The sequence below is a fragment of the Stegodyphus dumicola genome, chromosome 1 (genome assembly GCF_044657685.1).
Source record: "Stegodyphus dumicola isolate Sdum_Otavi_A_Nest chromosome 1, ASM4465768v1".
Classification (NCBI taxonomy): domain Eukaryota; kingdom Metazoa; phylum Arthropoda; class Arachnida; order Araneae; family Eresidae; genus Stegodyphus; species Stegodyphus dumicola.
Genome location: NC_140768.1, coordinates 21,157,186 through 21,179,001, shown reverse-complemented (window position 1 = coordinate 21,179,001; position 21,816 = coordinate 21,157,186). Strand labels below are relative to the sequence as shown.

Here is a 21,816-nt window from a genome sequence, read left to right as displayed (position 1 = left end):
TTCTCTTAGCCCAGCTAAAGCTAGTAGGCAAAGTCAGCTTTCTATCATTTGGTGCTTCACATCTTTTGACGAACAGAAGCTGTAGCACTCTCCTTATTCCATAAACCAGGTTCTTGGACTCACGGATCTGGTCTCGCCTGATGACTAGCCAGTTAGGATTAGCAGCAGCAACAATAACAATAACATGAATTTAAACGATACAACTTTAGCATGCTAAATACACGCACAAATAAATGGCTAACATTTAAAAATAAACTGATCTCCATAAAGCTATTACTAATGCGAAACTTAAAAGGATTGCAATTTTAACTTCTGCGAGCTGTGGGTAAAAGCATTCATGCATGAACTTGGTCACAACCATAAACATGTTTTAAAGATTCTTACTCCTGCTGGAAGAATCACATAGCAAACTGTCTCTTATTTTAACTACAAGAAGTTGAATTAAATGTCCAAAAAAAATTATGACCAGTTTTCTTACAACAAAGATGACAAACTAGCTAACCCCAAATTAGATGAGGCTTCAAAGCATGAGACTTTATCTTGGACGATCTCTTTAACTTCTTAAATGGCTGTATAAGAGAAACTAGCTCGTTTCACATTTAATTCACTAAATATTCAACATATTATCTTTTGAAACTATCATACCCATGTTAAACTGCGTGGATTAGCATATGTGGATTCAGCTTCTTGTTGCCCATATGCATACATGCATTATTGTTGGTCACTGTAGCTCTCAATGCTCTTTTATTGCTACTTAATCTTAGTTGTATATTCAGGTGTAGAGATGTAATACCTGCTTCATTAAGTATTCCGTTGGTAGACACAGTTTTATAGGCTGAGGTGTTTCAGCCATCTTTGAAGGCTAAGAATATTTTTAATCTTATTTACGGTCAGAGAAACATCAAAATGGGGATGCAGTATAGTATAGGGTGGCCCAGAAGTCACTTTACATTTTGAAAATTAAATAACTTTTTTCTATTAATATATTTCTTTTTCTCTTTTCAGAATTAAAAAATATAATCCCTGGAAATTTTTGGCATGGATAAGTTTACAACAGAACAATGAGTGAAGATAATTGAATTTTACTTTGAAAATGGACGGTCAATTGTTGCAACGCAAAGATATGCGCCATTTTAATGTTCGACATCCCCCTAGTAGGCCTGCAATAAGGAACTTAGTGACGCGTTTTCAAGGTTCAATTAGTGCAATCTTTAAAACCAGCAGACTTTCAGAAACGAGTAAATTATGCTGTCAGGTTTCAGAGAACTGCAAGAAATGACAATGAGTTTATTCACAAGTTGATCATGGGAGATGAAGCTCATTTCCATTTGAATGGACATGTGAATAAGCAAAAAATAAAAAAGAATTAATTAAATACAGTCATTTAAGAAAAAGTTATTTAATTTTCAAAATGTAAAGTGACTTCTATATTTGACCATATGTTCAAGATGTCTCATAATTCATAATATATTCATAATTCAGCTTATGACTAGTGTAATCGTTATGTACCAACGGCGGGGCTTTTATCTCATACTCAATTATGTATTATCCAAAAATGTATGTTTCTCTTACACTCAATTATGTTTTTTCTCTCATACTTCTAGGATGAGCAAGACAAGTCGGAGAAATAAAATTAATAGTTTAAAATGAAACGAGTCAAGCAGTTTCAAATTCAGCTGGTTAGCAAATGTCGACACAAAAGCTTAAAAAATCAAAATAAAAACTGAGGAGGCCATTCTGACCTGATAATCACTTTCGGTGCAAACTCGACAGGCGAGTCGAGTCTTCCACAGGAAATGGAAATTGCAGCCATCGCAGGTACCATCGGAGCATGAAGAAGGGGGAGATATGATACCATTGCCTTCCAAATTACTGTCGCATCGCAGAGTGATGGTCGTACTGCGCCCTTCACTGCAAGCTTGGGTTTTTCTGAAAGGGAAGAAGAAGATAAAATAAATATCTATTCGAAAACTTCCATTCTGGATTACGTTACTACTTCGATTGCAAGTCATGACATCAGAAACCTAGTTAATGACACCAGAAGCATTACTGCTTTCTGATCTATGAAACGTGCCTGGTACTCTCTACAGTATGACACATGCTGTGCTTTGGAGAGGGCAAAGAACATGATATAGGGATTACAGGATGCTAAATGAGATGGTGGTAAATGATAACTGAAAATGGCACAGCCCTTAGCCCATCTAGCCGAAACTATAAACTTTAGTCAGGAATAAGTGGTATTTACTAGCCGGCATTTGTTTATGAGGATCCGTAACAATCAGATGTGTAGGGACAACATACTTGATCCTTATAATATAATACGACAATGTGTTTTCATAACAGAATATTCTGTTGTTTTAATGATTAATTTATGAATTCAAAGGGCACATGCAGTCAACCAATACATCCATGAACAAGGTATTCGTCTAATGGACTGGCCAGCTCGATTATAAATCTGAAAACCGATCAAGCATGTTTAGATACATAAGGGGACAGATGACATAAGGGGGCAGATGACAACTTTACATAGACATATGGACAGATTACATAAGGGGACAGATGACAACTTTGGTCCCCCATCAAGGCCCTTAATGAGCTGCAGTGGGGTTATGTAATATATGGTCTTATCTTCATTTGGAATGCCCGGTAATTTAATCAGCAGCATGACAGCAAGTCCGAAGACTATTTTCCCTTCAGATTCATCGTTTTGGCATCAGGTTGCATTACTTTAATTTATGCTATGAAACTGTTGATCATTAATGCTACGTGATGAGATTTCGGTTACTTAAACTAATCCCAACCTTAAGGGGGCTCATACACCTTAAACCCCTTATGATCTTCGAATATGTGACTGTTGCAAGAATTGGGATATTTTATTTATTTTAAAAGCAATTACTTCCAACCTTTTTCAGCTGACTATGTAGCTGCTTTAGAAACTAGTAACCAGAAAGTGTGTGTTGCCACAAATATTTTTGTAATTTAATCCGCTTTGTGACAAAATTTTTCGTCATACTTCCACCTTGCGCGCATGATATTTTAAAAATGGCTAGTGGTACATACTTGAAATTTTATGGAATTCTTTATATGGGCACCATTTTCTAATTGAACCAAAAATTTGATGAATAGTTTAGTATTAAAAAAATTTATGCGCGAAAACATTACAGATTATTTTAATAAAATACATTTTATAAACTCAACTCCAAATAAAATAAAAATTTAACATTAAATTCTTAGAATTTTAGGTTCGCAGTAGTTTCCAAGTGTTATAAAAGCTATATATTAAATATGGAATTAAATTATGCAACAGAATGTTTTAAACTGTGCGCGGAAGGTGGAAACTTGACGAAAAATTTTGTTACAAAGCGGATTAAATTACAAAAATATTTGTGGCAACAGAAACTTTCTGATTACTATTTTAGAAAGCAGCTATGTTATGTAGTCAGCTGTAAAAGGTTGGAAGTAATTGCTTTTAAAATAAATAAGTTATCCCAATTTTTGCAACAGTAACATATTCGAAGATCTTATGGGTTTTAAGGTGTATGAGTCCCCTTAAGACAGAAATATTCCCTAATAAACTGTCAGTTTTGATTCATGGCGAAAGATCGAGGTGGAAACATCACAAGAGAAAATATTGCGAAGAAAATAGACCATTATTTACAAAATAAAACATGGAGCAGGTAACAAGACTAAACTTCAGACTGTTAAACAGAAACAGCATTGTACGAAACATCACACAGACAGAGACGGGTAGACAGAGAACGATTTGTTATGTGTAATTAAAAATAACAAGGAAAGATATTAATTTCAGCAAGTCAGTCACTTAAACACGTAATTGAACTGATTACAAGAAAAGGGTCTCATTTACGAATTTTTGTCAAGCCAGAGATTACTTTTATTCCTTAACATTTTTGTACACCTTTATTTACAATTATTAGCCCCAAGGGACTTTGTTCCGAATGATATATTAGTCTCGAAGTCATTCAGCGTCGGAACACTTAAATGCATTATTTCGCTTTTAAAATTATTGCCACCAAATATTATCGCCCAGTGTTACATTTAAAGAAATTCAATAATGAAGAATTTTCATGAATGTATGTATGGTTTTCGCTCTGTGGAAAAGCAATGGTACGTAGTGCCATCCAATTCTGAATAACGTAGTCCTCCATCTGAACATGGGCACTTGGAAAACCGAATTTTGAATTTCGAATTTGTTTTACTATCTGTTTTGTCTTTTGTAAAACTTCAAAGAATTTTTGATTAATAAACTCAACGATTTCAAAGCAAGCAATGGCAACACTGTATGGAATAAAACATTTTTATCGCTCGCAAGACTGTTTGTGAGAAATTCTAAAGATATACTATTTTTAAATATTTTGTGACTTTGCTGCTGAATCGAATTTTATGTGGTGTTAAGTGCCAAGGCCATGATATTTAATAAATAAAGTAAACACAGAAAAAGTTAATAATAAAAGATAAAAAAAAAAAGTTTTGTAAAGTCATCTTAGTAAGAAAACAGAACATTGATATGATAAACTGAGAAAAGAATTAAAAAAAAAAAAAAAACCAGAAAAATGTATGGCAAAGCTTAACGCTGCATCGATAATTCTAAACGTATACTTTATGCTGCTTTTTTTTTTTTTTGTAATGTTGCTGTTGAATAGTATATGGCATAAGTGCGAAGAAAAGTATACTAAAATGACAAAAAAAAAAAAAAAAAAAAAAAAAAAAAAGGTTAGTAGGAGTGAGTGTAACAGCAAATTGGTAGAATCCGAGCTCAGCAAGAGCGTAAAAAACCTTAACAAACCCTTTTGGGAAACAGCTAAAATCTGAAAACCTTTCAGACTTTCCCCCTATTTTTTATTTTATTTTATTTATTTATTACTTTAATAATTATGCGTATTTTATTATTAATAGTTACGCTAATTTTTTGGAGTGATTCTAACTATGCTTTTTTTTTTCTGTTAGAATAAATATATGCATACGTTTGCGATAAATTTCAGTTACATATATGTAGGGGTATATGTTCATCGCTAAAAAAAATGTAATCTACCGCATGTAGCTCCTCACATGTATTTGAAATGTGGGTTGAAGGTATTCTTTTAACTTTTATTAAAAAAAGAAGAAGAAGAAGAAGAAACGACTTGAATTTTGGAACACACAACAAAAAAAAAAAAAAAAAAAAAAAAAAAAAAAAAAAAAAAAAAGACAATTTCGTAATGAACACTATTTTAAAACGTTCCAAAATAATCATTCATTCTGAAAAAGGATTGTTTTCACATGGTGAAGAGTTGTTAGCTTTTGTGCCAAAGAAAATCAATTGCATTTGCTCTTTAATTGCATAGATAACTTACATGAAAAAAATTCTTATTAAAGCACTTGTTAATCTCTAATTTTTAATTTCTTACTTCTGTTACTGATATTACTGAATATGGCATAAAGGATTAAATTTGCTGTGGAAGACGTGAGTAATATTCACCACCTGTAGAACATCATGTATCGCGACATCTGTCAGACACTCATCACAAGTCTTCAGTAAGCCTTAACATTGGTTATCGATATGATATTCATAAGGAACATCTGCCAGCTAGTGAATCAGGATCATTACAGTCGGTATTGTTCAAGACATCATAAAACATTCTATCTAGTATCTGTACATGTACAGGTAACCATCTCGCAAAAAAGTCTTTAAATTTTTCCTTATGCAAATAATATGTTAAATCAGGACGAATATTTTTCCTACATCCGATGTGTTGCTTAACATTCAATTTTTCTATCCTGGCTTTCGAAACTTAATATTTTAATAAGTGAAGGTGGGATTCAAATCTTTGTACGACAGGCATGCAAAAGGTATCTCTGATGATTTGAGTTAATGGATCTTAGCAATACCTTGGGAAGTATTAGGGCTTACTTTATACTTGACAGCGTGTAAGAAGCTTCCTTGTTCGAAATTAAAAGTCCCCGATGAAACGGTTCAGCCACGATAATGTACATAATTTAAAAGATGCCACCAATATAAAAGTTTCAGCGCTTGTTTCTGTATTTCATTTTTGAATATAAAAAGGTAAAAGAAAAAGCATCAAAACTTTATTGAAAAAGATATAGTTTTTGTAAAATAGCTTATTTTTAGATTAATAAACCGAATATTAGCACAATTGGAAATTAAATTCTTCATCGTATGCCACATAAACTGGCAGCAAGTTTATGTTTCGTATCGGATCTCAAGGAAACCTGACGGGATCCCAGCGAGATGAAAACAGTATTCTTATTACTTCTTTTGCTAAAGTAATAGTCCGACCATTTCAAACGCAACCTTGGCTGGCATTCTGCCAAAACACATAGATTTGTCCAAAAGGGGCGTTATTACTTGCTGCGACGTGAAAAGTCACGTGAAAATCTTCTCTTCTCCGGAAAGACAGAATTTATATGTTCGAGCGAAAGAAAGTCCCATCCTTCCAACCTATTTTGAGAATAATTCGGTCCGAATGGCGCATGCGTGTTCACGCTCATGGTCGCAGATCAGGCAACCGAACTATACTTAGTTTAATTTTGTAGGGTTATTACGATTATTTCTCACTAACCAGCTATTTTATGTTTGGGATCTTTACTGTCCCTTCTTGTCCCCCCCCGGGGGTTGACTCAGGCGAACGCCTGGGAAGTACTGGCTAGGATCTGTACCTAGGCAGTCTCAACCACGGGGGTATACAAATTATCTTCACAGGACTAGAACCCGAGTATTGTGCTCAGGTTGGTTCAGGCTTGGCAGGAACCGTACTGGTACTGTCGTGTCTGTTCCTTCGGCTGTGGTGGAGCTACATAGTTCATTTGTCGACTGAGTTCCCGGGGGTTTGACCCCATTCAGTTTTCGTGGCGGGGACTGACAAAGCGGACAGAGCACCTTAATACAATGTGGTTTTGCCAATGGAGTGGTGCCCGGAGGCAAGGTGACAACGTTTTAAAATTTGCAACGAAGCGTTCTGGCAATGCTTAGTAAAAGCCGAACGGGGACTGCGGGGGTTCGCCCGCGATAACGAAAGTCCCACGGGTGTTGGATATCAAACTCTTTATGGGTCCCGTATAATGAGGACCTCGGTGGGAGGTCCTTCACCAGGTGTGTTTGTCCCTTCTTGTTTCTGCTTCCCTACCAGAATGTAAACGAAGCAGAAAGATTTAGTAGTATTTAAAGGAAGGTTTCGGGGCTTTAATTCAAAACGTGTTCTGCCTTTCAAGACCACGTTAATAGATTAGCTAGCTCAGGAAATATTGTATTATTCGATTTTGCATTATAGTTGCCGATATTTAAATTGTTACGACGGTAAGATGCTTTGAGCCAACTTCGAGTTAAATCCTTTGTATAGACCTAGGCTACTGGACTTAGTTTTAAATCATCTGAAATTTGAATTTACTATTTCTTTGCTTTGCAACGTCCCAAGTAGTTGGCTGAATTATAAACACGATTCTTGCATATATGATCAAAGTCCGATTTAATAAAAAAAAGTTTTATTTAAACCTTCTCGGGTCTCTGTCTGTATCTTCAGTTGCAGCGATAAGTTGCTCACAGTCTGTTAGGAGTTTGTGCTGAGTTTATGCTTCTACAGAAAATCAAACTTTATAAATTTACCGAGCCCTACACTGTTAGGTTATATGCCAGTGCGGTTAGTTATCGTTTAACATCTAATTAAAGTTTAAGACAACTTATAGGTAACCCGCAAAACTTTTACTACCATAACTTACGAAGAGAACTTTAACAGATATATTACAAAATTCAATTTAACTCAAAGGTTTTACAAAAAAATCCTGATTCCTGTATTAAATGCTGCATTTGAATGAAATCAAGTTGAATGAAATCAAGTTATAATAAATTTGATTTACGCTCACCTTAAACTATTCTATAGTGGAATATAATATAAAAAGTTAAAAATATAATTTATCAAATGAAGGCATCTCTCAAGCTAAATCTGGCAGAGAGGGTCGGAAACTGGAAATAATCCGTGCAATATTTCACTTCATTTTGTAAACAAGTGCAAGCTAAACCCGGCATTTATTAACTAGTTAATATTCTCTATAAGTTCTTAAACTCTTCTTCGTATTAGCTAATTTATATTTTCATATGAAATGAGCTCTTGTGCATATAGTATCAAAAGAGGTAACGTAAAAAATTAAAAATAGCTATTATAAACCTATAATAAACACTGAAAACTTGGAAGAATTTTTAGGCATAAAAATAAATTTCTTTGGCTGCTGCTGAAATATATTAACATTAATTGAAAGTGTATTTAAATAAGAAATTATTCAGAAAATGCGTTTATGACGCAGCTATTTAGATAACTTTTTATTTACACAATATACAGGGTGAACTGAAACAGGATCATAATTAATGCAAATATCGCTGTTTTTCAACAAGTGTAGATATTTAGTACGAATTCGATGGCTTCTTCTGTTTGCAAAATCCCTGTTACCGAATTTTCATGTACCATCTTATCTTTTTCCATTAAAACCGCAGTTACTTATAATGCCAATTAAGTCATGCGTTACGTAGCAAAGTAGACTTTTAATTGGCATATACAAAAATCCAGCACCTTGGATAAATTCTTCAAACACTTGAACTTAGTATACAGGCAATGGAATGCATTTTGAAAGAGTAATTTTAATTTCTAACAAATTCGGGAAGTATAGTTACCTAGATATTACAGTCCTAGACAAAGCGCAGAATTATGTGCTGTGCAATGAAATGCGGACAATGTGAGAATGATTAAAGGTTTATTTTATACTGATACGCAGTCGCATGGACCTCCGACCTAAGGTTCTACACCAATCAGAGTTATATGTCCATGCGACGGAAAAGAATCTACAATCCACCGCCAGCGGCATTCACTGAATCAATGATAGTAATATTACAATGCTAAATTGACACTGTCATCTATACAATAATTGTTACATAATAAGCCGTATGAAAATAAATATACGATCAATTAATAATTACATTGTCATGGATAGGATCTATGTTGTGGATAGTGGAACTTATATATTAACCAGTTTTTAAACCTATGTCTTCTTCAATACATCTTAACTTCATGTTCTTATCAGTTACACACCTAATGATGTGTGTCCGTATTATTTTTGCAGTTATCCACAGAGTAAGCCAGTCACATCAGTTCAGGCAATTGATAGTTCCATAGCCCAAAGTATATGATGTTGTGTAGGCTAGTCTATGTTCACTTTTGTTAAGTTCATCGTTCAAGTAAATACTACTAGTCCACTTTGATACATCATAACTTCGTGTCCTTAACAGTTAGCACATCTCATTATGTGCGTCCATAGCAATTTGCACACTGTGTTGCAATTATCCACAAGACAAACATGAAATTGCAATTGGGAATTTCATTGTAATATGTACACTATTTTACTCATTGCAAAAGTTTTGAAGAACATTTGTATCATGACAAAGCATGCCGTTAGGTTCTCAGTAGCAATAAATCTGGAAAATCTGCTGGCCAAGAAATATTTCTGATATTTTTCAAAAAATATCTACTGGTTTTGTTGTATGTGATCGTTATGCTTTTGGAAAATGCTATTTTCTTATGTTTGGAACATTCAGTAGAACAAGGGGTTGCAACACTTCATCAGTCAGTGTGATGTGTAATGGGCACACAAGATAGCTCTCACGTCAGTTTCCCTCAGAAAGTCTTCCATAAAGGAATCCCTCTGCTTAAGATAGCCTTCGTGTGCTTTGCCGTAATGAAATGAAACAAACCAAACCTAACCATCAGTGTGTGTGCCATCATTGTACCTGCTATGTGCATTATAAATTATCGATTACTGAAGTTGATGTTTGCTCAATTATAACTTCATGCCATCAAACTGATTAACGTTCAACAGAGGCAAAAAGTATCCTAATTGTTAAACTACCTCCAGACTGAAAATCATCAGCACAGAATCAAGGTTAACTTGGAACATAATACTGTGCCATTTATCATTTCAGAAAGCTCTGATGCCAAACCACAACAAGCATAACCGCTGACGTTTCGGTGCTAAAAGCGTTTTCGCAAAAGAAGACTTGACGGGAGAACTGCCCCAGCCTCGGCGTCATTGTCGGAGCATCTACTAAATGAAATCATGTACCTGCAGAAGATCACCAAGCTGTGGGTTATGATGCGACTGTTGCTTGAAGTTTGATGCGTCAATAAATGCATTGTGATGTTCATCTTGGAACTTCTAACTCCATATGAGAATCACATCCCCGTTATCTAATCGTTATCGCTGAAATTAGGCCTAAAGTTGCCGCATCTTGTTGTATTTCTACCGCAATGAGACCAACTGAGTGTATATAAACTTGTGATTAGGTTCGATTTTATCGCCAAGCACGTGAGGGCTGTCTGCTTCATGTAAGGGACATCTTCATGGAGGATTTGTAAGCTAATCTGGCTCATACCCATCTTATATATGGGAAAACCTCGAAAACGTCCATGCGGCTAACCTCTCGCTGGGATTTGAAGCCATAACGAGGAAATACAATTTACCAATAATCTAACCCTCAGAAGGAGGGAAAATTATGTGAATGCGTTTAAAAGTTTCAGAACCTAGCGCTAGAAAGCTAGGGGAGAATTACGCGAGGGGGAAAAATAGGCGAAGAAATACGGTATTTGTTTTAGTACTTTCTTAGCTTATTTCATAATATTTATACTTCTTATCTCACAAACATCGTTAAGAGATATGCGTAGCGAATTTAGAAACTTTTATGAACAAATATATGGTACGAAAGGTCGCCCGGAACGTAACTCGTTCTTAAGGCTGGAGGTCTGAATTGTAAATTTGATTATAGCATATACTTACTCTGATGATGTATAAAAGAAATGTATGTCAGACTGTCCTTCAGCACCTGTAAAGGAAAGTACGAGGAAGTTAAAACGACATCTTCAGATATATCAAATACTGTTACAGTGGAAATTCATAGTAGCAGAAGAAAATCAAGCAATAGTACTATTTACAGATAGTATTTGGAAATGTTTTTATGACCATTTTCAGCGTTTACATTCTTTAAACTGCATTTTCTCATTTCGCATTTTTTCGATAAATCCTTTTACTCTGAGTCCTACAGCCTACACAGATGTCGACTAAATTATTTAATATTTTACTGCGTGTTTATTATATACGAGTACTTTATAGAAACAAGAATGAGTTTTACAAAATATTAAGAAGAAAAGTTATTGGAAATGAAAATGCATTTGAAATCATATTTTGTTCAAAGTTTTTATATATAAATATGTTTTTAATATTTTTTCTTGGAAATTAATTCATTTATTGCAGAATCGATCCTCTGAGTTATAAAGAAGATTCTAACAAGCACAATAAAGAAATTGGAATAAAAAAATTGAAAACAGCAGAAGAAGGAAAATACTTTATTCATTTATTAAAATTTTTAAAAGATTTTTAAATTAATTTTTTTAATTAAAATATTTAAAAAATGTTTTAATTAAAATTTAAAGAATTAATTAAAATTACAGAAAAAATATTTTTGAGCTTCAAGTTATTTTGCTGACAAAAGCATTTAATAATATTCATAAAAATTGATAAAAAGTTTTATCAAATTGTATTAAGTCCCCTTAATCAGAAATTTACAGAAAGTCTAGTAAGAGGTGTGATAAATCATGTCTTGTACTTAAGTCTAGTTATTGATACCGTGCTCAAATTCGCAGATTAAAAATAATTTTGTTTGCTCATTTTGTGACTCAAAATATCACTGATTTTTATTATATCGACACTTAGGACAGAGAAGGCAAAACACATACTCTGAACAAATTCCTCCGCCACTTCCAAGTGTCCAAGCTTGTGTTTGGTTGTGATACCAATCAAAGTGTCTCCCAGGCTACATCGAAGAAAAATGAAATAAATAAATAAATATCAGTTACATTCAAGCACATTTTTTTAAACTTTCAAACACATGGCAATTCTAGTCTCACCTGACAGACTGCGTGAGAAGTGGCACACTTCCAGCTCCATTTTGTGACGGTACGATTGTGGCGCGACACACAAAGCTGTTAACCATTTCCTCCGTCTGGGGATCCAGCGACTAAGAAAAAAGACAAACAATGAGTAAATCCTCACCCTGAGGAAAACAATAATAAAGTTGATATATGATGAAAATTATTATGTGAAGAAGTGACAAGAGAGTTTACATTAACATAATCAGGTACAATTTTGAGTTATTTCGTTTTTTCATATTGTCCTATTTGAATAACTAAGTGATCTTCAGAAATTTACCAATTTATATTAAGTAAACGAAGAAGCAGGCGCGAAGTATGGGCTAACTCGAAAAGACTGTTTCCCTAAATGTCTCTGACAGTTTGGATTCCTTGACATTTCTTAATAATAAACATGCACAAAGTCATGCTTATAAGTTTATACGGATAAAGAAAGTTAAAATTAGTAAATTCTTTTTACCCATTACAGTTTGGTTTTGTTTATTAAATTATGTCAAAGCACTCGAGCGCTACCTGCCTAAGGGCAGCGAAGGACTTTCTGAGGGAAATTTTATACGGACAAACAAAGTTAAAATTAGTACACTCTTTTTTTATCCTTTTTAGTTTGGTTTTGTTTTTTTAATTATGTCAAAGCACTCGAGGGCTACCTGCCTAAGTGCAGCGAAGGACTTTCTGAGGGAAATTTTATACGAACAAACAAAGTTAAAATTAGTACACTCTTTTTTTATCCTTTTTAGTTTGGTTTTGTTTATTTAATTATGTCAAAGCACTCGAGGGCTACCTGCCTAAGTGCAGCGAAGGACTTTCTGAGGGAAATTTTATACGGACAAACAAAGTTAAAATTAGTACACTCTTTTTTTATCCTTTTTAGTTTGGTTTTGTTTATTTAATTATGGCAAAGCACTCGAGGGCTACCTGTCTAAGGAGAGGGATGCCTGAGTGGAGATTTTTCGAAGGGAAACTGGCTCTTATACACGTTACACGTGGAGAAAACCACAATGCAGCCAGTCCGTTCGGCGGGATTCGAGCCTCGGATTGAACTACCAGTGCTCAGCGACTTTTTATCGGCTCGGCCGCTGCTAGTCATTACAGAAGGTCTTATATTTAGGAGCTCGAAGAAGGAACTGGTTTCATAATATGCAAACTTACCTGTGAAAATAAATCACTCTCACCCGATAAAAGGAAAGCTGAATGAAAAAGCTGATTTCAGGGACTCGAAAAAACTGAACTTCGGCACATAAAAGTTTTTGATATTTAGGATCTATACAAATGCGCAATGCGTCTTGTACCTGTGTTTTTAATTGTAAAGATACCTCTTAGGTATTTGCACACGTTTTAATCGCGTTATGACGGTATTGTTCCTTGCACGTAGTTACAAGGCCTAGGTAAACAACAACATTACGACTATTCTAAAGACGTGTTTTTGAAATTAAAACAAGTGCATAAACTAAAACTGAATTAGCACGTGGAAAAGAAAACTAAAATATGGGACAACTCAAGTCCCAATATTTTGGGAAGTCTGGGGTAGATACTTACCAAGCACTCATATTCAGGAAGCAGGTGACAAATATATGATAAGCAGAGTTTGATTACCCCTTAGGCCCGAAAGATCCAGACTTTGATTTTAGAGTAACCCAGAATCTTTAATCTCTCATTATTCTGTTTTATCTGGTGAAAATGAACAAAGTGGGCCTTGAAGGTCCCAGAAAGATCACCGAGCTAAGGTCCCTGGTGGTATTTATAGGATCTTGGAGATAGGCAATTATCTTTGTAAAAAAAATTGCAAATATGTATTAAGTACCCATGTTCGCCAATCATGGGTTAAACATGTAATAAGTATCTACTTTTGAGAAGTACGTGGTAAATGTTATTGTACCCAACGGTAATAGCATACAAAGGCGTTTTCTCGTAAGAGAAGAGATGTAGAGTTCTTTGTGCTTTGATATCATCAGAAATGTGTTTTCGGATAGCACACAGAACCATCCAGTTACTCGACAGAAGTTATAAATATGGGAGCAGATAATAAAAGAATATATAAGCTAATTTTACTTTATGAAAGATAGTGATATCACACATGTATATGCTATTATTTCGCATCCAATCATCTCGACACGAACTCAATTACTTAAAAAATAATCTTTGAAATATGCAATAACGTCAGTCTTACATAAACTGTTATGCTTCCTGGAGCTGGGAAAAGTAATATATCAACTAACGTCTTCGGTCACTTATCCTCCAGTGCTACCTGAACATGCTAATTCTTAACACCCCGAAGCACATACGAGAGAATGAGATAATTTTTATACTCTCCCCAATTTAAATGGTCACTTGGAAAGGAACAGGATCCAGTCGACCAGATCCAAAGAGAGGTGTTATAGTCTATCAAAATTGTAAAAACAACCTTGTATTTAGCGTAAGTATATTGAAACACTCAATCGATTTCGAGGGCAGCTAAAGGTCCCTCCTCATCAGGAGAAAGAAATACATAGTAAGAAGAAAACTAAAGGGGAAGGAGTCTCAGAAACAGGTGGTCCTTATCAGCACTGCACGTGGTTATAACCGGATTTTTAATCAGAGTTACACTGGCCGCCTACTTTTACTGAGCCAGGCTATCTGATCAAACATGTAACACAAGGGACAAGAAAAAATAGCGAAGTTAAAAATAGGGAGCGAGGGGCAACTGCACCTTCATGCTCAAAATCTGAACTTCGAATAATCAGTGTAACTCTGATTAAAAATACGGTTATAACCAGTAGGCGCTCAATCCCGGAACGAATTCTATTGTTTGCCGGAAAAGTCCAAGATTTGTAGGTATGGTACGTGAAAGTAGGGATGAGCTAAGAGGAGAAAGGAAAAGGGATTTTGAATATAGGAAATTACACTCGTTCCGGGATTGAGCGCCTACTATGAACGGGCTCCTGCTTTGTGAGGGTAGCTAGCGTTTCGTTCGTAAGTGCATTATTTATTATTCTTATTGATTGTCTGCTCTTTTTATTTACAGTTACAATTTTCTACAATACCTTAAGTAAATAAAAACTTTACAATTAGGTATTGTAACTTCATGTAATACTCTGTTACTTTACCGTAATAAGAGTTCTAATAAATATTAAATTTCATTGGAATAAACAAAATTATGTAATTTCGCCAAAACGTTATGCCTTTAAGCAAATTTTAAATAAGCATACAATTTTACATTGCAAACTCGTATTTCTCTACGAAATATTTTTTTTTGTTTCATAAATTGATAAAAATTAATCTGTCCTTAAATAAAATGTTCGATAAAACATGGAGCATAAAAATAAGCAGTGAAACTCCTTCCACGGTTCGGGAATAAGTCAGCGAGCATACCCCTTTTTTCCCTAGTATCCACTGAAAGCCATTCCACGATCTAATTATTTCCGTTGCAAACCATTCCGGAACTTTTCCTTTCTATTTCTCTCACCTGCGTATATTGAACTCGCCCAGATAACAATTGCAGGCGTTCCGAGATTGACGGTCTAGTGTTATAACCACGTGCAGTGCTGATAAGGACCACGTGTTTTTGAGACTCCTTCCCCTTTATTTTCTTCTTACTATGTATTTCTTTCTTCTGATGAGGAGGGACCTTTAGCTGCCCTCGAAATCGATTTAGTGTTCCAATATACTTACGCTAAATACAAGGTTGTTTTTACGATTTTGATTGTCACATTAGCGTGTTTTTCTTCTAGTTTAGTGTTATAGTCTATTATATTTTAGCTCAGGGGTCACTTTTACGCTGCAAAAGAGGAGTGCTGACCCTGCGACTATAAAATTTGTCTCACAGCATAATTGTCCTCCTTGGAGAAGACATCTAATGCTGCTGCACCCCCTCCTCAGGAGGGCCGACAGAACATACTACTACAAACACAGGATGGAAAAGAAAGTCCTCACAGACTCCTCAAGTCTTGTGCTAATTACCGACTACGTGAGGTCACTGATAGTCCTGTGTTCAGGTAGAAATTACTGGTTGTAAGGTTAGGACTTATCAAGCTCAGTTACAGTATTACAATCTAAGATATTACATGAGACTGCATACAACTTTCAGGCTAACTTCACAAAACACTATTGAAAAATGCTATTCATTACTATTACTTACTCTATTGAATGTAGCAATTATGATTAAAAAAACACAGATCTTTCAATTACACCACAGGAGTATATACACTCACGTTTGTGAAAATTGCAACACCAAGAAGGAATCGTCATAATTAAATGCAATTTAATACACAGTTGAGTGGTAGTGGTACAAATAAATGATTAAATGTTCAAAGCAAACAAAATAGAACAAGAGATCAGAATCAGTATTTTGTGTGGCCACCACGCGCCGCAATAAGTGCTGCTACATGACATGGCATGGAGTCAAACAAAGTTTGAATGTCTGACTGAGGAAGAGCATTCCATATCGTTTGTACGCGTACCCAAAGTTCGTCTGCAGACGCAACAGGACGAGGATCACGAGCAAGACGCCGACCAATGACATCCCACACATGTTCAATTGGCGACATATCCGGGGAGCACGCAGGCCAAGGAAGAAGCTGTACCTGCTGCGCTGCAAAGAAGGATTTAACAATCCGAGCAGTATGAGGGCGGGCATTGTCCTGTTGAAATACAGCGCCTGGCAAGCTTTGAAGGAAGGGAACAGCTTCGGGCTGTAGAACTTCACGGATATACCGGTTGCTGTTCAGATTGCCCACAATTCGTAGCAATTGAGATCGTCTATGATATGCTATGGCGCCCCAGACCATAACTCCGGGTGTTCGTCCACTGTGGCGTTCGATAATGCACTCCGGAAGGTGGCGTTCACCGGCATAGCGTCTGACACGAATGCGGCCATCATGGTACCACAAATTAAAGCGGGATTCGTCAGAAAACACGACATGCTGCCAATCAGCACGCCAGTCTTTATGCTGATTGGCCCATTGTAGCAGCAGGCGGCGATGGTCGTGCGTTAGGGGGATCCTGTATAAAGGAGTCCGTGCGCGCAGTCCACACTGCAGCAGACGTCTACGAATTGATGAAGCACACAATGAAACACCTGTAGCTATTGACCACAGTGCTGCCAATTGTCTAGAGGAAGCTGTACGGTCCGTCCGCGCCATGCGGACCAGGTGTCTATCATCGCGAGCTGACGTCACATTTCGGGGTCCACTCCCGGATTTCCGAGTTGTCCGACACTCGTCCGTCCACTGCTTCCAAACGCGCATCACTGTGCTGCTGTTACGCTGCACACGAGAGGCTACTGCACGATACGACAATCCAGCTTCACGAAGGCCGATGATTCTCCCTCGTTCAAACTCTGTAAGTTGTTCAAATCTCGCTCTCTTTCGTCGACGAGGCATAAGTACAGATTGAGTTAACGTTTACCACTAGCAGATAACCACCGATAACCATACACGCCTCGCTACAGCCGTCTATTTATTCGGATCCATCAGCCGTTCAGAGGGCGCTGCTCAGCATACGCATGCGCTACGGATTTGCAATTCTAATCAGTTGCATATCATGCGCTACTTTGCATTTCCTGAAAATTTCAGCTCACTCGCGTAAGTCCTTCATGGTGTTGCAATTTTCACAAACGTGAGTGTATGAGGGGGGAGGAGGAAGGACTGATGAAAGTTGAATACACGCGTGTTTATATTTCTGTCTTCTACTATATTTCTTATACACACGTACGTAAGTGCACTGAATTAAAAAAAAATTGTTATTACTATGATTTAAGACCTCGGTAGAATGAAAACACAGAGCAGTTTTTGTATTGTAGCAAATGAATGAAAGTTATATAGCTTTTGCTGAAGTCAGCTGCGTTTCTTTACATGCAACTCACGTTATTAACATTTTTCCAACCATATCTTAAATAATGCGATTTATTGCTCAACAAGGAAAATTCATAACATTCCAAAAGTAATAATTATAATTCTTTAGAAGCGCAAGCAGTATAAGATGGTACCCTTACATGGTAAGTGACATTGTTCTTGCAGACTGCGACTGGTTTTCCACTCTGGCCACAGAGAGAAATATTGAATACGTGGAAATACTGAGTACCACTAGCTGTGAAGAGGGTACTGCCTCTCACCTCCGTGTACCTGAAAGGGAAAAGTAAGAAGATTTCAATCACCGAAGAAAACTTTACTGGTTCCTCGGGAACCAAATGACTAGAAAGCAATAAACAACACGCATACAACAGTAATTAACAAAGTTAAGAAGAGTCTATAAGAGCTGTTTGTTGCCTGGATTGATGGAGAGTGTAGTGCCTAGTCCTCCGAAACTGTAACCCTGAAAATAAGTAGCGCCCTCTAGGCGGAAAAACGTTATTTATTATCAATTAAGTTGGAGACTGGCTTTCTGTGGGAGAGGCCGAATGCTCAGTGTGGTGATTTTATAAATTTAACAATTATATTATTTTATATATTTCTATTTGTGCAAAGTGTATATAGTTTACGTTGATGGTGTGAATAAATTAAAAGATAAACCTGAGTCTATTAATTACGGCATCGGACACGGCTGGATCTTACAGAGAGAAAACAAGCCTTCTAGTTTATATTATAGGCACAAGTTTATGAAACAGTCGAAACAGCTGGCATCTTCCTTGCACAAAACCGCTGCTCACTAAGGAACACCCTATTGGCATGCATTGCCTAATTGATCAAACCTACTAATTTTAAATTAGCAGAATAAATATAATGAATTTAAAATGAAGTAGGTGTACAATAGTAGTGGTATATGTAGCAGTAATGAACAAGAAGGTTTAAAAGCCTCCCACGGGACGAAGTCAGGAAAAGTCACTGTATGTCGTCACCTCTCATCGTGGCCACTACCATAAACGGAATTCATTATGATTGGTTTTGTTTACATTCTAATCGGCGTTGTCTACGTCTTTATCGTTCGAACGTTCTAATTTTAATCCTTAACATAGATGATTTTCTAATTAGCATATAGAAAAGTCACAAGGATTTCAAATAACTCCTTCAAATTTAATAAAATCTAGGTACATAAAAATGCGTAAATGGTAACAATAACCCAAATGTTGTATGGTAAAATCTGGAAGATCACTGGGAGTTTCAATGGTTCATTATGCCTAAGCAAATTATGCCTAAAACACTGTTCTAAGCCTACGGACGTTCATATTTGCTTTCAAATTCAGTGCAATTTTATTTAACAATATGTTTATTAGTCTCACCTGTACGTTTTATGGCGGCCATGATAAGTCTTAAAGTCATGTTGCTAACCTTTCCTTGGCTCCTCTTTTGTGACGTCAGGATTACTCAATCTATTCTAATCTCCTTAGTAACGAAGTAAAAGTAGTTGTAGAAACGATTGTGGGATTATTCAATTATGGCAAAGCACACGAGGGCTATCTGCCTAAAGGGAGGGATGCCTTCGTGGAGGACTTTCTAAGGGAAACTGGCTCGTATACACGTTACACATGGGGAAAACCACGAAAACGCCCATGCAGCCAGCCCGTTCGCGGGATTCGATCCTCGGACCGAACTACCAGTGTTCAGCGTCTTTACCGCTCGGCCGCTGGTGAGCTCAGTTGCAGAAACGAATTTAAAACGAAGTAGTTGAAGAAGTAATTTAAAACGAATTGGAAGATTAAATTTTACGAATTTAATGTTAGTTGATTATATTTAACGAGTTTAAAAATTTTATTGTTACAATGAATTGGAACGTTAATCACCTCGGTAGAATGAAAACGCAGAGCAGAATTTGTGTTGTATAACTCATGTTTAAATATCGTATCAGTCTCAGTTGTTTGATAAACTGTTCAAACCTTTTTGAGATCAATATAAAAAAGTGTGTTTTATTTTACTTATCTTCTCTTTCATTACCCAGAAAACATATTTGGATGATTTGTACAAAACATAGGATACAAGTATATATTTAAAACTTTCTAGATTACTTTTAAATCTATGTTTTTGAAGCTATTGAGGCAGATGCGGGTATAAATGTTTTTCAAACTGTTTTTCCTCATGCAATAAGAAACATAATTTCATATACAAATGCTATGTTATATTAATTCCTATTGAACTTCTCAAATTTAAATTCACTAAAATGTCCTTAGGTACAATGTCTTTTATTCGGCCACTTTCGATAATTAACGAAGTAAAAAACAACTAATTAACAGATCCAACGAATTTCGATCTCTAACATTGTAAGGATCCTAAGTTTTACTAACGTTTATTTTATTTTAAAACTATACTATCACTTCTTATTTTCTACTTCCGGCCAGAATTAAATGCTTTAACTTGTTTATGCAAATTGTCTTGCTAACGCCCAAGTACTTAAATTGTGGCTTTTTGCCAAGCGGGAGAGAGGAGTTTTAGAAAGCAAGCCGCTTGCCACTGCAATTTTAAGAGTTTTCACTCGGTTGCTGGTTGCCTTTAAGGCCAGAGGTTTAGCCCTCTTGATATTTGCAGACGTATCATAATTTTAGCAGCTCGGCGTACTACATACGTACCTTTTTTAAATAAAGGCCAGTCTTAGTGCTAGGCATTTGTATACTAATTCAAAGTTAGCTTTTAGTTAGAGTTTTAGTTAGTAGTTTTTATATTCTTACGTTCAGACCACAAGTGGTTGGTCTCTGTATTCCGAAGTTCGGAAATACCTGTAAAGTATTGAAAATAAAGGGTTTCGTATACCCTTCCTGCTTGTGTTGTCTACTTCACGCTTTCTTGAACATAGCTTGAGTAAGCTCCCTGTTCCTATTCAGGATCATTTATGTTTCCAAAGCAAATCAAGAGAAACACAAGTCCTGACAACATTAGTAGCTATTAATAAAAGTGTCCACGAGAACGCTGTTTTTATTGAGAGGTTTGAAAAGAGTATTATAAAAATATTCTCAAAACTATCGTTCATTTAAAATTTCAGAAATTACTACTGAATGGCAATGGTTAGTGATTCCGAAAATTCGTTATACAGGGCTAGCATAAATGATTCATTCATTTTGAACAGGCTATATTTTCAAAAGTATTACTTGTACACACATGAAAAATATACGAAAAGAAGTACAAACTCATTAATTTTTTTTCACTAATTCACTTTCGGATAAGTGGAACGTTGTTTCATCGCTGAATATCAACCTGGTGGTGAAATCTTCTTCCTCTAGCGCTTCCTGCATGTTGAAGCATAAATCTAGTCGACGGACGAAATCCTCCGACTGTAGTAGCTGCTACACACGGTATGGTTTGAAATGCAGCCGTTGGTGCAAAATCCACAAAGTTTTTTGCGGTATTCCGAACATCTAGTCAACTGATAGGACGAACATCTGGACAACAGTGCTACAAAATATATGTAATGAGCTCGATTATCATCTGGACGTGTGTCGTGTCACCAAAGGGCCATATACTGAATATTTGTCGAGGATATATAAGCTTGGTGAGTTTGTGGTTCTTTTCATATCTCTTCCATGTGTGTACAGGAAATACGTTTGAAAATACAGCCTTTTCAAAATGAATGAATCATTTATGCTAGGCCCTGTATTTTGTTATGAAAATACTCAATAGCAGAATATAAAAACAATGTACGTACATGGGCAAAGTGGTCAAATCGAAGAAAGTTCCGTCAAATAAATAGACTCTGCAGTCGCTGTAGCATCTTTGTCCATCTTCACTCCTCAGGCCCGGACCACAAGATTTGCAAGATTCTGGTCCTTGAGGCAATGCTTTCCACAAATACGTGTTGTAGGGGCAAGGAAAGCATTCCAGGTTTTCTGAATCTTTCAAGTAATGGCCGGCAGGACAGGGAATGCAGCGATACAAGACCCTGAAAGATAAAGAAGATGTATAGTTAAATATTCTGCCATATGTAAATTATTAGGATCAAG

At 36.0% G+C, this 21,816-nt stretch overlaps 1 protein-coding gene across 2 annotated transcripts in view; it reads right to left on the bottom strand.

The window, feature by feature from the left end:
• Positions 1-21,816, bottom strand: part of LOC118203451 (endosome/lysosome-associated apoptosis and autophagy regulator family member 2-like) — a 195,613-nt gene that overhangs the window by 28,165 nt on the left and 145,632 nt on the right. For both annotated transcript variants that reach the window (XM_085813430.1, XM_085813436.1), the window contains exons 13-18: positions 21,522-21,755; positions 17,947-18,076; positions 11,958-12,067; positions 11,787-11,863; positions 10,831-10,876; positions 1,743-1,929 (exon numbers count right to left, since the gene is read on the bottom strand). In XM_085813430.1, the coding sequence (XP_085669556.1) occupies positions 1,743-1,929; positions 10,831-10,876; positions 11,787-11,863; positions 11,958-12,067; positions 17,947-18,076; positions 21,522-21,755 (784 nt within the window). The remainder of the gene's footprint in view (positions 1-1,742; positions 1,930-10,830; positions 10,877-11,786; positions 11,864-11,957; positions 12,068-17,946; positions 18,077-21,521; positions 21,756-21,816) is intronic.